This window comes from Vicugna pacos, chromosome 15, assembly GCF_048564905.1.
Source record: "Vicugna pacos chromosome 15, VicPac4, whole genome shotgun sequence".
In the NCBI taxonomy this organism is placed as follows: domain Eukaryota; kingdom Metazoa; phylum Chordata; class Mammalia; order Artiodactyla; family Camelidae; genus Vicugna; species Vicugna pacos.
In genome coordinates, this window is record NC_133001.1 from 12,543,908 (window position 1) to 12,555,925 (window position 12,018).

Genomic DNA, 12,018 nt, shown 5'->3' on the forward strand with positions numbered 1-12,018 from the left:
TCCCCCCTAACAATCCAGGAGCCCAGGGGCTCCGGGGGCTGAACACAGTCGCCAAGGAAACAGATGACATCCCAAACGGCACCAAAGGAAAAAAAAAATGAACAGTCTTTCTTTTCCTTTCACTCTTTTCCGTTTTCCAAAGAGTTAGTTTTGGCTCAAGTAGCAGCTGCCACACAGGCATTTCGTTATTTCAGACATTAAAGACTGGAGCGGGCGGTGGAGTCTCCGTCTCTTCCACCCCCACCCCCACGAGATAACGCACAAAGCTCGCTGTTCACAGTTTAGGACTACCTGAAAATGCCCGTCTTGAAAATCAGATTGGGGTTGGGGGGGTGCAAGAACGTGGGCTTACACAGCCATGGCGTTGTGTTTCCCCCGTTTTCACGATGGTCCCGTGGAAACTGAGTCTCCAGAAAAAGCTGGCGCCTCGTGGGTCGGCCAGTAAGGACGGGGGCGCGTGGCTCGCCTCCATCTCCCTGCGATGCCAGACGCTGTTCGATGCCAAGGCGGGGGAGGGTATTGGGGGGGAGTGGGAATGGGGAGTAGGCGGCTGCGAGGGGTGTTTGCCGCTTCACTGCCTTTCTTTGAGAAAGAATCGTCAATGGGCGCAGGGATCTCCCCTAGATCGAGGAATCAGGTTGTTTAAAGCCCCAGGGTGCCCTCAGCAAGTGGCTTCAGGAGGGCTTTGCTGAGCGATCCCTATTCACCCACGTCCAGGCTGGCGGGTGAAGTAAGCAGGCGCGAAAAGGCTACGGGTTACCGGGACTGTGTGCTGGACCTGCAGCTGCGGGGAGAAGGGGGGGGGTGCCTGGGGACACTTGGAAGGGAAGGGGAACTGGCCACTTTGGGGGACAGGAGGAAGAGAGCGCGGAGATGCGAGGGGGGCCCCAAGAAGAAAATACAAGGGAGGGAAGGAAGAAAGCGAGCGCCATCCCACCCTTCGAGAAGGTCGCCAACCCGAAGAAAGCAGACGTAGGGTTCTTGACCCCTGCGGGAAACGCCCCGGCGTGGAGTGCAGGACCCCTGCGGAGCTCGTCCTGCCACTCAAGGCCCCCGACCTGAGGAGCCAGCCGGGCGGGTGCGGGAGCAGGTGACTTTATTCACCGCTTCCCCAATTCGCGAGGTCCCGGGACTCGTTTTCCGCCTGGAGATTAAGATCATCGCTCGCGTAATGAACTTAATGCTTTAGGGTAGAGGTGAGTGTGTCTGCGAGTGGGCAGGGGTAGGAATTACCGACCCGATCGATGGGAGACTGGCTTAAAACTAAATCCCTTTTCTCCAGGGCTTCAGCGCCTGGATTTCCCCGCGGTGGGCTGAGCGCGCCGGGCCGGCAGGAGGCAGCGCGCGGAGGGGGCGACCTCGGGGCGCGGCCCGCCAGAATTAAGATTCTATAAGGTCCCTCATCTCCCCATCGAGACCCTCGGGATACCGGCTTTGAGGGCAAAGACTCTTAAATGATCAAATGTTGGCGAACTGATTGCTCAATACGTTGTTTGTTTTTCCATCCAGCTCCGCCTCGGGAGAGGATGTTACAGACGCATTGGCAGGCAGATTGGGCCAAGATGAGACATACCTTCCCCCACCCCGTCATCAGCGCCTCTAAGTGCGAGTTCCCATTCTCTCTCCCTCACCGCTCTGTCCTGAGCCATGGGATTCCCAACCTCGTGTCGACTCTGCACCTGGCCACCCCGAGTGTTACGGGCTGCCCGACAGTCAAGTGGCTGCGGGTTGGCACGAGGGAGTGAGACGAGGTGAAATGCCCGACCAGGCAGGGCGCCCCACGACCCTCTTTGACGTCACTCCACCCGGCGTCCAAGCGCGTACCCAAGAGCTCTGCATCGTCTTGTTTTTACTGCCTTCACGTGGGCCGAGGGCCTGCTGGGATCCGAAAGGCAGAGGAAAGTTTGCAAAGGCTTTAAAGTGATCCCGAGGACCTCCTGCCTAAGGCTTCGGGGTGCTGCCCATGGCTCCCTCGCTGCGCCTGGTGGCCGCTGCCCACCTCCCAAGTGCCCCCGGGCCCCAAGCTCTCGCAGTCCCGCTCCTGGAGTCGCGTTGGGACTCGGAAGCTGAATCCATCAAGAAGCCTTTAGTCCACCACAAAGCACCCCTAGCGGAGCGGTTCCGAGGGGTGGGGGCCCGGAGTCTTCCAGGAGGTGCTCTCCACGACCTTCTGCGCAGACCTGGGGATGCCTCGTCTCCGGGGACGAAGTCGGCAGCCCCCTTAGACCTGACTTTCACGTTGAGGTGGGGAGGAGGTAGGAGGCTAGTTAAGGTGCTGCAGCCGCTCCCCACCCCCAAGGTGCTCTGGACTCAGAGCAGAGACCTGTCCACCCTGCACCCGCCCGGCCTAGAGCCCGAGGTTAGGACGCAGGGACAGCCGCATCCTGGCCCGGATCCTCGCAGCTGCCGCGCTGACCGCGTAATCTTCCGTCGGCGCAAGGAGATCAGCCCAGACCCAGGCCACTGGCATTGCTCCTCCCGCCCCCGCCGCAGACTCGGGAGGCGCTGCACACAGAGATGAACCCGGAGCGCAAAGTCTGCGCGCCGCGTGGGAGACGCGGGCGGGAGGGGGCAAGCGGTTACAGTATTTCTGCTTTTCAGAACCTTTAGACTTCACTACAAAGTTTCCCGGTAGGCGCCTCGGCCCCGGGGTCGGTGCCTCCCACCGCCGCTCCTTCCTCTCCCTCCTCCCGGCCCCAGCGAGCCGAGCGAGCCGGAGCCTTCTCCCGGGCCAAGCCGCCGCTCATTCTCCACCCCCCGGGCGGGTCCACGGCGCCCAGAGCGCGGCCCTCCCCGCCTTATCCCCGGGCTCCGCGGGGGTGCCTCTTCCCGGGGCGAAGCTCGCTGGCCGGGCGCACAAGAAGAAGACACCCGCTGCCTCCCGAGGAACTCCTAATACCATCCATACAGCTTTAATGCGTTTATAATTCGATAAGTGATTTCAATTTGAAATTGTTAGTAACTAATTTTATGGGTAATTTTTCCACATCAAATATTTAAGCATCAGATTAAGGGAGCCAGTTCCGACACAGGATAATAAGGGGGTTCCCCCCCACCCCCCCGTGCCCCCGCCTCCTTCAGATTCCTACCGAGTCGTTTTTCCAAATCCCCAAAAGATGGCAGTCGAAGCCGACGTTCTTCTTTTCCTGCGGCTCTGCGAAGGGAGGGGGAGAAAGAGCGGAGAGGGAGGAAAGGAGAGAGGTGGGGGGAGGGAGAGGGAGAAGGAAAGAGAGACAGAGGGACAGAGAGAGAAAGGAGAGGGAGAAACTAGACGTTGCACGGACTTTTCAAAGTGGCTCTTTCACACGTTTTCTAATACAGGCAAGAAGCAGTGGTGAATTTCCTGGAAATGTCCTGGCTGAAAAGAAAGCCAAAAACGTGCCTTGTGGGCTCAGAGTAAAGGATGTGAGAAACTCAGCACTTTCAAACTAAATCCTCAATTCAGAGCAGAAGCGGGAGAAGGGAGACTGGGAGAGAGACAGGCTGGCTTTTTGGTATTTCTTTGTATTTAACAATGTATACAAATACTATTAAACTAAGCAACTTGTTTCCTCCACAGGACTCTGCAAATTACCTAATTGGGGGAGGGGGAAGTGGGGTGAGGAAAGGTGATGGGTGGGGGGCGGACTGCTGTGGGCGGAGGGGAGGCTGGGGCCAGAATCGGATGAATTGCAGACCAGTTGCCAAAACTTTTTTTTTTTTCCTGCTGCTGCTGCTGCTGCTGCTGCTGCCTTTGCTGCTGCCTTTGCTTTGAATGTGGGTAACTAGGAAACAGCAAGCCGTCTGAGAAGACGGAATTTCCAACGTGTAAAATGTTCTTAACGGAACCATTGAGCGAGTGCAATAAGGCGTGAGGGGGAACTAATCTTCCCATTTAAATGTTTGTGGCAATTTTATCTAAATGAATTTTAATGCTAAACGAGGGTAATTCCCCATTTGTAGCGCGTTTACTTCTCTTTCCTGTGCTTCTAAAGCAGTCGAACATCATGCAATGAACAATAACAATAAAAATACTGTCAAGGCATATTATTCATTTCGAATGTGTTATAATTACAGCTGATTAAATATGATAGGGGATTTTTTTTAATTTTCGGAAAAATATTTAAATCATGCCAAAAAGTCGTCTCATTCAACCAGCAGGCCCCCTCCCCCAAATAAAAATAAAAAGCAGGTACAATTGTGTGCTCTTGTTTAGAAGAGGGCGTTTTGTTTTTGCCTTTTAAGAAACATCAAAAACACTCTCAGCACCTCTATTATTTCCCTCTTTCGGTTAAGTGTCCTCAATAACCTCTGAGCTGGCTCTGAAATTTACAAGAGGAAAAGCTAAAACAGCATTGAGGGGGAGGTGGGGGTGTCCAGCGGGGGGAGGAAGGACCTGCCGACAGCAAGGCTCTCACAAAACCGGCACACGGAGCGGGGAACGCAGGCAGAGAACATCGTTTTATTTTTTCTCATTCACTGAACACTAATGATCGTGATTCTTCATAGCTTCCATATTCCCTAATACTTCTTCACTTGTACCCTGTTCCTTCCCCTAGTGCCTACCCTACCCCACCCCCCGCGCCCGCCCGCCCTCCCTCCTCCCCTTTCTTTCCCTCCCCCACCGGGCAAGAGCTTCCTCGGGAATAAAGGCTGAAAATAACCAACTCACCCAGGCATGTACAAAGGAGGAGGGGCAAATGGATGGTTAGTTTCTGAAGTTTATTATTAATTTTTAAAGTAAATAAACGGTTGTTAACGGCTAGTAACCACCTATCAAAGGAGAATTCTTTCACGAATATGGACTCTTTATGTAGACGAAGAATTGCCACTGGGTCCAAATGGGAAATTTAAACAATCCCATATATGGGGTGGGGGCGGGGTAGGGCGGAGGGCGCTGCGCGCGCACGGGGCTGCTGAGGTGGTGCCTCGCTCTCCTTCTCCGGGTCCACGTGTTTAGAAACCAGGCCCCATAAACAAAAGGTGAGAGAGTGCACTGCTGCTCCAGCAGGTGAGTCAGTCAATCACACGTCACCTAGTATACCCAACCCACAGCTGGTTTCTCTTTTCAAATAGAAAATAGAATCGTTCAGGGCGGGTTTATAGGGTGACACGGGCCTGAATGTCAGGCTTGAGTTTAAGGCACTCGCCTGCGACCCCTCCTTTGTTTACAAAGCAATCACTACTAAAAGCCTGTTTTTTTTTTTAAGCCGAATTTGCCTTAATTAAAATATTTGTATATTTTTCCTTAGCTTTGGGAAGCACTTTTTATAGCGGCAATTTTATTTAAATAAAATTATAAGCTAGTCCAGCTTAAACATGTTATTTTGGACCATTTAGCTGGCTGCCATGCAGAAATTCTGGACAGCTGTTCTGGAAAATTGGTTAATAACCAGTTTTATCCAATGAGAACAGAGAGCATATTTATAAAAATTAGATTTTGACGTCTGGTCTCTTCAATTCCTGTCATTAATTTCCTAATAAACATATACAGCTCTTCCTAGGTAACATCCTTGGTAAAAGACTTAACTCAGGCCTTAGGTTTGCCATTATGTGCAAGAATAATTTCACTGATCTGATACTAGATGAGTAATTCGGCTGGATGTAATCAGAGTCTACAGTTTAGTACCCTTAGGCCTTAAATTTGCAGATATTAGGAGTTTAAGTCAGCTTAAAGAAATCAGTGACTATTATTAAATAATTTACTTTGTGGCTAAAATTTCCAAATACATGTATGTATGTCTTAGGGAGCTAAAATGAATTATTTCTATTTACTGCATTAATCATTAAAAAAAATTTTGGGGGGTGGCAGTAAACAAATTTTGCAAGCAGTGGAGTCAGCATGACAAAAATAATCTTGTTTTTATTTTAGATTCAGATTTCATTACTGCACTCAAACGACTACAACTGGGCTTGGCGTTATTATACAATCCAAACTGTTTCCGTCAGAAACGCTAAGACTCAGTGTGCAATGATTGTTATTAATAATTAGCTCCTTGGTTTCTTGATAGAAAAAGGCTATCCACAAGCATTTGTTTATCCACAACAAAAAGTATAATTAGCTTATCCCACTTAGTAAATCTTGTATGCATGCCAACTCATACCAAACTGCTACTTTTACAAAAAAAAAATTGCAATAATACAGTTCATTTTTCCAGTCCTTTTTGCACAAAATTTATTTACAATGTCTACATAAATGCTCCAAGGTGGGACTATGGAAAAATACACACATGACCGATGCTTTGCTCAGAAATAAAGTCAACATATTAAAAATAAATCTTCAGTCTATGTTTTTGAGCTGCATAAAACAGGAAGTGATGTATAAGGTGGTGGTTGTTGCATGGGGACAATGACGCTTGATGTGACAATTAGGCTTCTAAACACACGGCCTTTTGGTTTCCATGCCTCCTCCTACCAGTCTCCTTAAGACACTGCCTGCGACAGCTGATTAATCATTGTTCATGACTGCAGTTTTTCCCATCCTTCCCGATTTACATCTGTTCAGGCCAATTCAAATATGGTGAGTAAATGAATTAGACATGCAAATTCAAGCCCCAGGCTAGAGAGAGAGGGAGAGAGAGAGGAAAAGAGAGAGAGAGAGAGAAAGAGAGAGAGAGAGACCGCGCATGGCTGAAATCCTAGGCGAGAAGAAAGATTCTTCTGCCTGATAATTATTTTAATGCTCTAAAAATCCTGCAAACCAGACCTTCCTGTCCCTTGCAGGATAACTGTAAGGCTTTTTAATGTAAGGAGGCTTCTGGAGGAAGTGAAGAGCTATGGAAACAACACACATAGTGTGGAAAAATTTCACATTTTTCTTAAAAAATCTATAAGAAACAACGTAATATGGATAACAGTATAATAGCATTTACAATAGTTCACTCTTTGTTCTCTTAATGTCTTATATAGTTATTTAGCATGTCCCCCAGATTGACTTCAGTTGGTATTTCCTGCTTTTTAAGAGTCCCTAGGAAGAATTAGGGATGCTCCTTGGTCCAAAGTAGATGCCAAGAATGGAACTCCACAGTCATTGCCGAAAAAACATGATTTGAAATCAGTCACCATTGCAGACAATGCATATTCCCTTAAGCTACTGAGCATGAATGTCCATGACTTGTCCACTCATTGTTGGGTCTCCTGTATTAAGAACCGTGGGGCTTGATGCTGACATTGGCATTCCAGGGTGGGGCGGTCCTCCATGCATCATCACTGTTGGGTGGTGAGGGTGTCCAGGAATGTACGTGTGCATGGGGGGCCCATGACGCAGCTGAGCAGGATGGGGGGGCATCTGGGGTTGGGTATAACTTGGCTGTCCCATACTCACACCCATTGGACCACCCCGGGCTACATACTCCCCTGGCATACTTTGCAGCCCTGTAGAAATTCAAAAGAAAGAAACAAAAAAGAAAATATTATGAAAAAGCAACAGTGTGGCTCTGGCTGTGGCAATCCTAGGAAAGCCAGGGAGCATGGGGAGTAAGGGAGCATGGCTCTGTCAAGTGTTCTTTCGAGTCACATAGAAGAAAATAAAATGAGAAATGTGCCGGACACTCACATGGTGAGACTATTTTCCTTTCCTTGTCACCGTTATCGGGGCCGCCTACTGAGGTCTTACTTATTAAAAAAAAAATAAAACTGTTATTTGAGGTCTGGTCTCAAACAGCCCTTTGGTCCCCTTAAACATCCTCTATCGAGAGTACAAGGCTACACGAAACATTTCTCGTGAAACCGAATTAGGATGACTTAGCAAAACCTGTTACTTTTAAAAGCAAAACAAAACAAAAGCGCCACCTCCCCCACGCGCCCCCCCCCTCCAAACCACCACTCCCAGACAATCACAGTTATCAGTGAATTCCTCCCTCATGGTTTCTTACAGCTGGGGAAAGAAAGCCTTCACAAAACCCTGTCCACCTTACAATGATTTTGAGAACAATAAGAAAAATTGGACCTAAAACAATACCCCTCCTGCTTTGAGGGGCCTCTTGTCTTCTGCATGGATTGCTCTCGTTGATGGAAACTGACAGGTGTATTGTTTCTGAGAGCCATAGCTCTGTAATCATCAGGGGTGAGAGGCATAACGCTATTGCTAAGTAGGTTCAATTGGCTTTAGTTCTAAGTAATAGTGCGCCGTGAATACGATGAACACCTTCGAATCAGGTCTCCAGGCTCTAGCAATGAATGGCTGCTTAATCTAGCCTAAAGGAACATTTTTGAACTAATGAAAATTGCTTATAAAATATACTGTACCCACAGCTCTTTAATCAAAAAAGATGATAATATTTTTTGTAATAACCTATTAATTTAATTGGTCACGAAGCATAAAATACATCATTTAAATTTAATTGACCCAGAAACTAAGAAACAATATTTAAATTAACTAAGCTACAGAATTCCACGATGAGGTAATAAGACTGTGGCATTCCGAGCTCCGTGGAATGTTTGCAAGAGCTAATTGTTAAACTTATATTTGACTCCCACCCAGAGAAGAAGATCAGCCTGAATTACCCTTGGCTTCAGCAGTGATTCTAAATAGTGTGTTAATATAATCAGAGACACGACCAAGACTCCAACATCACTGCTTTTAATTTCAGAAACAAAGCAAGAGCAAGGCTCTTAGGGGTAATTTAGGAAGTGAACGAGAGCTTTGGTGTTCAAAACAGTTTTACTTGTTTGAACATGAATTGCTGGAGTGTCTTTTTAGGGGAGCAAATGCAAGAGCTGGAATCTGGGACAGTTTTCCTGGGCCCACTTCACTAGGCCTGCCACTGAAGATTGCATTAATGATCTCTATTTTTGTATACTGAATAAGTCAAATCCATTTGTCACACTGCAAGTGATGGCATACTTAATTTGGATATAGTCAATTAGCCCGGGCTAAGCCCTGCAGCCCGCTGTGCACACCTCTATTTTGTATTCTCCTTTTTTTCCATTGCCACACGTAATCCCATTATGATGGACAGACAAAGGAATAAACTAAGAAAAAAAAAATCAAAGTTTAGTTGCCCGCAGCTCAAAATATGCCTTTACTTACCCTAAGTAAAGCTAGTGTTGATTTTACCTAAAAGAAGTCTCTGTTGGGCTTTGCGGTGTCTTGCAGGTTAGTGTAGAAATGTAACTCATGCATCAACTGCGGTTAGACAGATTTATGACACTTTGGGGACATGCTCTTTCCTCTCCTTGCACTGCTGCAGACTGCTTACATTTTGCAAATCAGTCTGTTGCCATGACAACCCACTCCCCCACCTCCTGACTGTTTCTTGTTTTGTCATGTGGTCAGTACTGTATAATAGCAACACACAGGATAAATGTACATCATACACAGTATTCGTAAGCTTAAAAGCCTGATCACAACCAAGGAGAAAATGAAGGAAGCAAGAAACCAGGAGTTTAATGGAAAGGAATGAACAAGCATGAAGCTATGGGCAAGGAGAACATAAGAAAATGCAAGAGGAAAAATATTCCTAGGACAAAGTGAAAACAAAGACCCCATTTGTACTTACTTCCCCCTGGCTTTGCGATTGGTTAACTAGATGAAGGTTACATGTAGTGCCACTGCCCCTCCATGCCCATATTCATGCCCATTCCACTCATAGGTCCTAGAAGGGAGATAAAAATCCAAGAAGAGGCCAGAAAATGAGCAAAGTCAACAGATAGTGCCAAAAGACCCTTAAAAAAAAAACCAAAAAAAAAAAAACCAGGTTCCAGAGGGTCAAGAAACAGTGAGATCTTCAGCGCGTCAAGATCCTAGCATCCCCTCTGCAGTATCTTAGATGCACAGATGGCAGGCAAGGCAGGCGGCTTGAGATAACAGCAAAGGATGAGGTGAATTGACCTGTGCCGATGAGGGGTGACACTCTTGGAGTTTAAAAATGAGGAGCAACCACAAAAACAGAGTCTTACCTGGCGCTCTGATCCCCATGTGTTGCTGACCATCCATTACAAAACCTCCCATTGGCTGTCCGTCGGGGTTATAAGGGGTTCCTTGACTTACTACAAAAGGGCAGAACACACCTTCTTAATAACAATCTTCGGGAGAGAAAGAAATAGCCAGAGATATAGAAAGAGACGAGACAGACCATACCAGGCAGGTATCGTTTAAACACATTCAAAGTTACATTTCTTTCGGATCTTCTGTGACTGAGTTTTAAAGCACTGTGCTCAAAGAACAGCTAAGATACAGAAACTTCGTGTTTGGCTTTTTGTCTGGTGACCACATAAAGGGTATTGAAAAAATTACAAGAATATGACTCAGTGTGTACTGACTCATGCTGCTGAACACGGTTTTTCAGAGTGCTCTCTGCAAGTAAGAGGGCATCTCAGACCCACATCACCCCTAGTAAATACCGTTGGTGATCTTACTGGTACATTACAACACAAAAACAAATCCTAGAAAGGCGTGTCTTGGATTTTTTAGATCTGCAAGTCAAGACCCCGTAGAAGGGTTGCCATTTGAAGCTCACGATTAAAAAAACAGAAAAAGCTGTTATTTTTTTTTTAAGTTGAACACTAGAAGATGGATATTAACAAGAGAAGGCCTGAGAAATCAGAACCGTGTATTTATACCACTACCTGAATCCCATGTTTTAACTGTACATGAAAAGCTGCTTCAGAAGTAAGCTGCCTTGGGTTATTAAAGCACACAAAAGCTCTACCTCATTGAATGTCTTTGAACTTTACTGAGTCCCACAAGCGATCCTGACCCCTTTGCCCTTTTGACAGGTAATAAAGTTTACAGCAATTCCACACCAAGCCATGCACCAGGGAGTGGTCATAGGAGCAGAAAGAGCTGGGAAGGCAAACTCAGAAAAAAAAAATAACATTAATATATTGAATGTGTACAAAGGATATTATAACCGAGCATATGATTTAAGAGTTACTTTTCTCTGTTGGCTTTTATTCCCCCCCACCGTCTCCAAACATTTTATAACGATGTTAAATTGATTAGTGTGGTTATGAAACAAAACTGGTTTGATTTTAATTGCCAGGCGCGCCTAGCTCTCACTCCCAGTTTATTTACCAGGTATGGGACCTCCCGGTGAATGGCTTGAGGATGGTTTTCGCTTGCGTGACTTGAATACAGTCACTATGGGGGACTTGCCTGCTCGGTTGGACTGGTCTATCATGGGTTGCACTATTCTTCTCCGGGCATTAATAAACCTGTAACCGAGAAAGTAGAGCAAATCATTATTCCTTAACAAAAAAAAAAAGTTGGGGGGAGGGGGAGGAAGAGGATAAGATGGATCAGGTGAGAGAAAAGCTAGGTCTTGGCACAATGGTTCTCTCCATTGCTTTGTGCAGCTTCGCAAGCTGCAAAACCTGTAACCCCCAGTGACCTCTGAGTACACAGGCTCCGGGTTTCTGAGTTGATTTATGTTTGCCCGTTTTACCACAGTTGGACACTTCCATTTCATCTTTTCATAGGGGAATTAGCAGAGTTTTCAGGAAACAATACTAGCTACCATTCCTTTCCATTGCAAAAGGGGGGAGGGGGGTGGAATTCGGTGGACAGAGAGACGATCTTAAGGGCATCTGTTACCTCCCCTGAGCGACATTTCAGTCTTCTGTTCTCTGACTTCTTTTTGACAATTTTTATCAAAACCTTCCCTACCTCTTGCAAACCTGATTCTATTTTAATGCCCACTATTAAGATAATGAACCAGGAGGGCGGCGCACCATCAAGTGAAAAAAATGTCTGGAGTTTATCACCACTAACTCACACTGCTGGGGACTTCAGAGAAATGCATTCCTTGGAGAGATTTCTTGGGGTGGCTTTGTGTGCATGTGTGTGTGTGTGCGTGTGTGTGTGTGTGTGTGTGTGTGTGTGTGCGCGCGCGCGCGTGCGCGCATGCTCTTTATGCGGAGTCTGAGGTCAAGGCAAGGTCATGGCTATACAGTAATTGAACTTATAATCTTGCTTTCTCCAGCTAGCCCTGAACATGTATTATAAACATCTTAAGACACTACGTCACTTACGTGTCTTAACAAGATTTTTTTTCCCATTTTTGTAGCCCCCTAAAAAGGTGCCTAGCCATGGAAAAT

At 46.8% G+C, this 12,018-nt stretch overlaps 1 protein-coding gene across 2 annotated transcripts in view; it reads right to left on the reverse strand.

The window, feature by feature from the left end:
- Positions 1 to 6,128: 6,128 nt before the first annotated feature.
- MEIS1 (Meis homeobox 1) overlaps positions 6,129 to 12,018 on the reverse strand; it is a 130,831-nt gene continuing 124,941 nt past the window's right edge. The window contains exons 10-13 of one of the 2 annotated variants that reach the window (XM_006201524.4): positions 11,078 to 11,136; positions 9,880 to 9,969; positions 9,480 to 9,575; positions 6,129 to 7,353 (exon numbers count right to left, since the gene is read on the reverse strand). In XM_006201524.4, coding sequence (XP_006201586.1) covers positions 9,517 to 9,575; positions 9,880 to 9,969; positions 11,078 to 11,136 — 208 coding nt within the window. In that variant the 3' untranslated portion in view covers positions 6,129 to 7,353; positions 9,480 to 9,516. The remainder of the gene's footprint in view (positions 7,354 to 9,479; positions 9,576 to 9,879; positions 9,970 to 11,077; positions 11,137 to 12,018) is intronic. The other variant, XM_015237051.3, reaches the window with a different exon arrangement.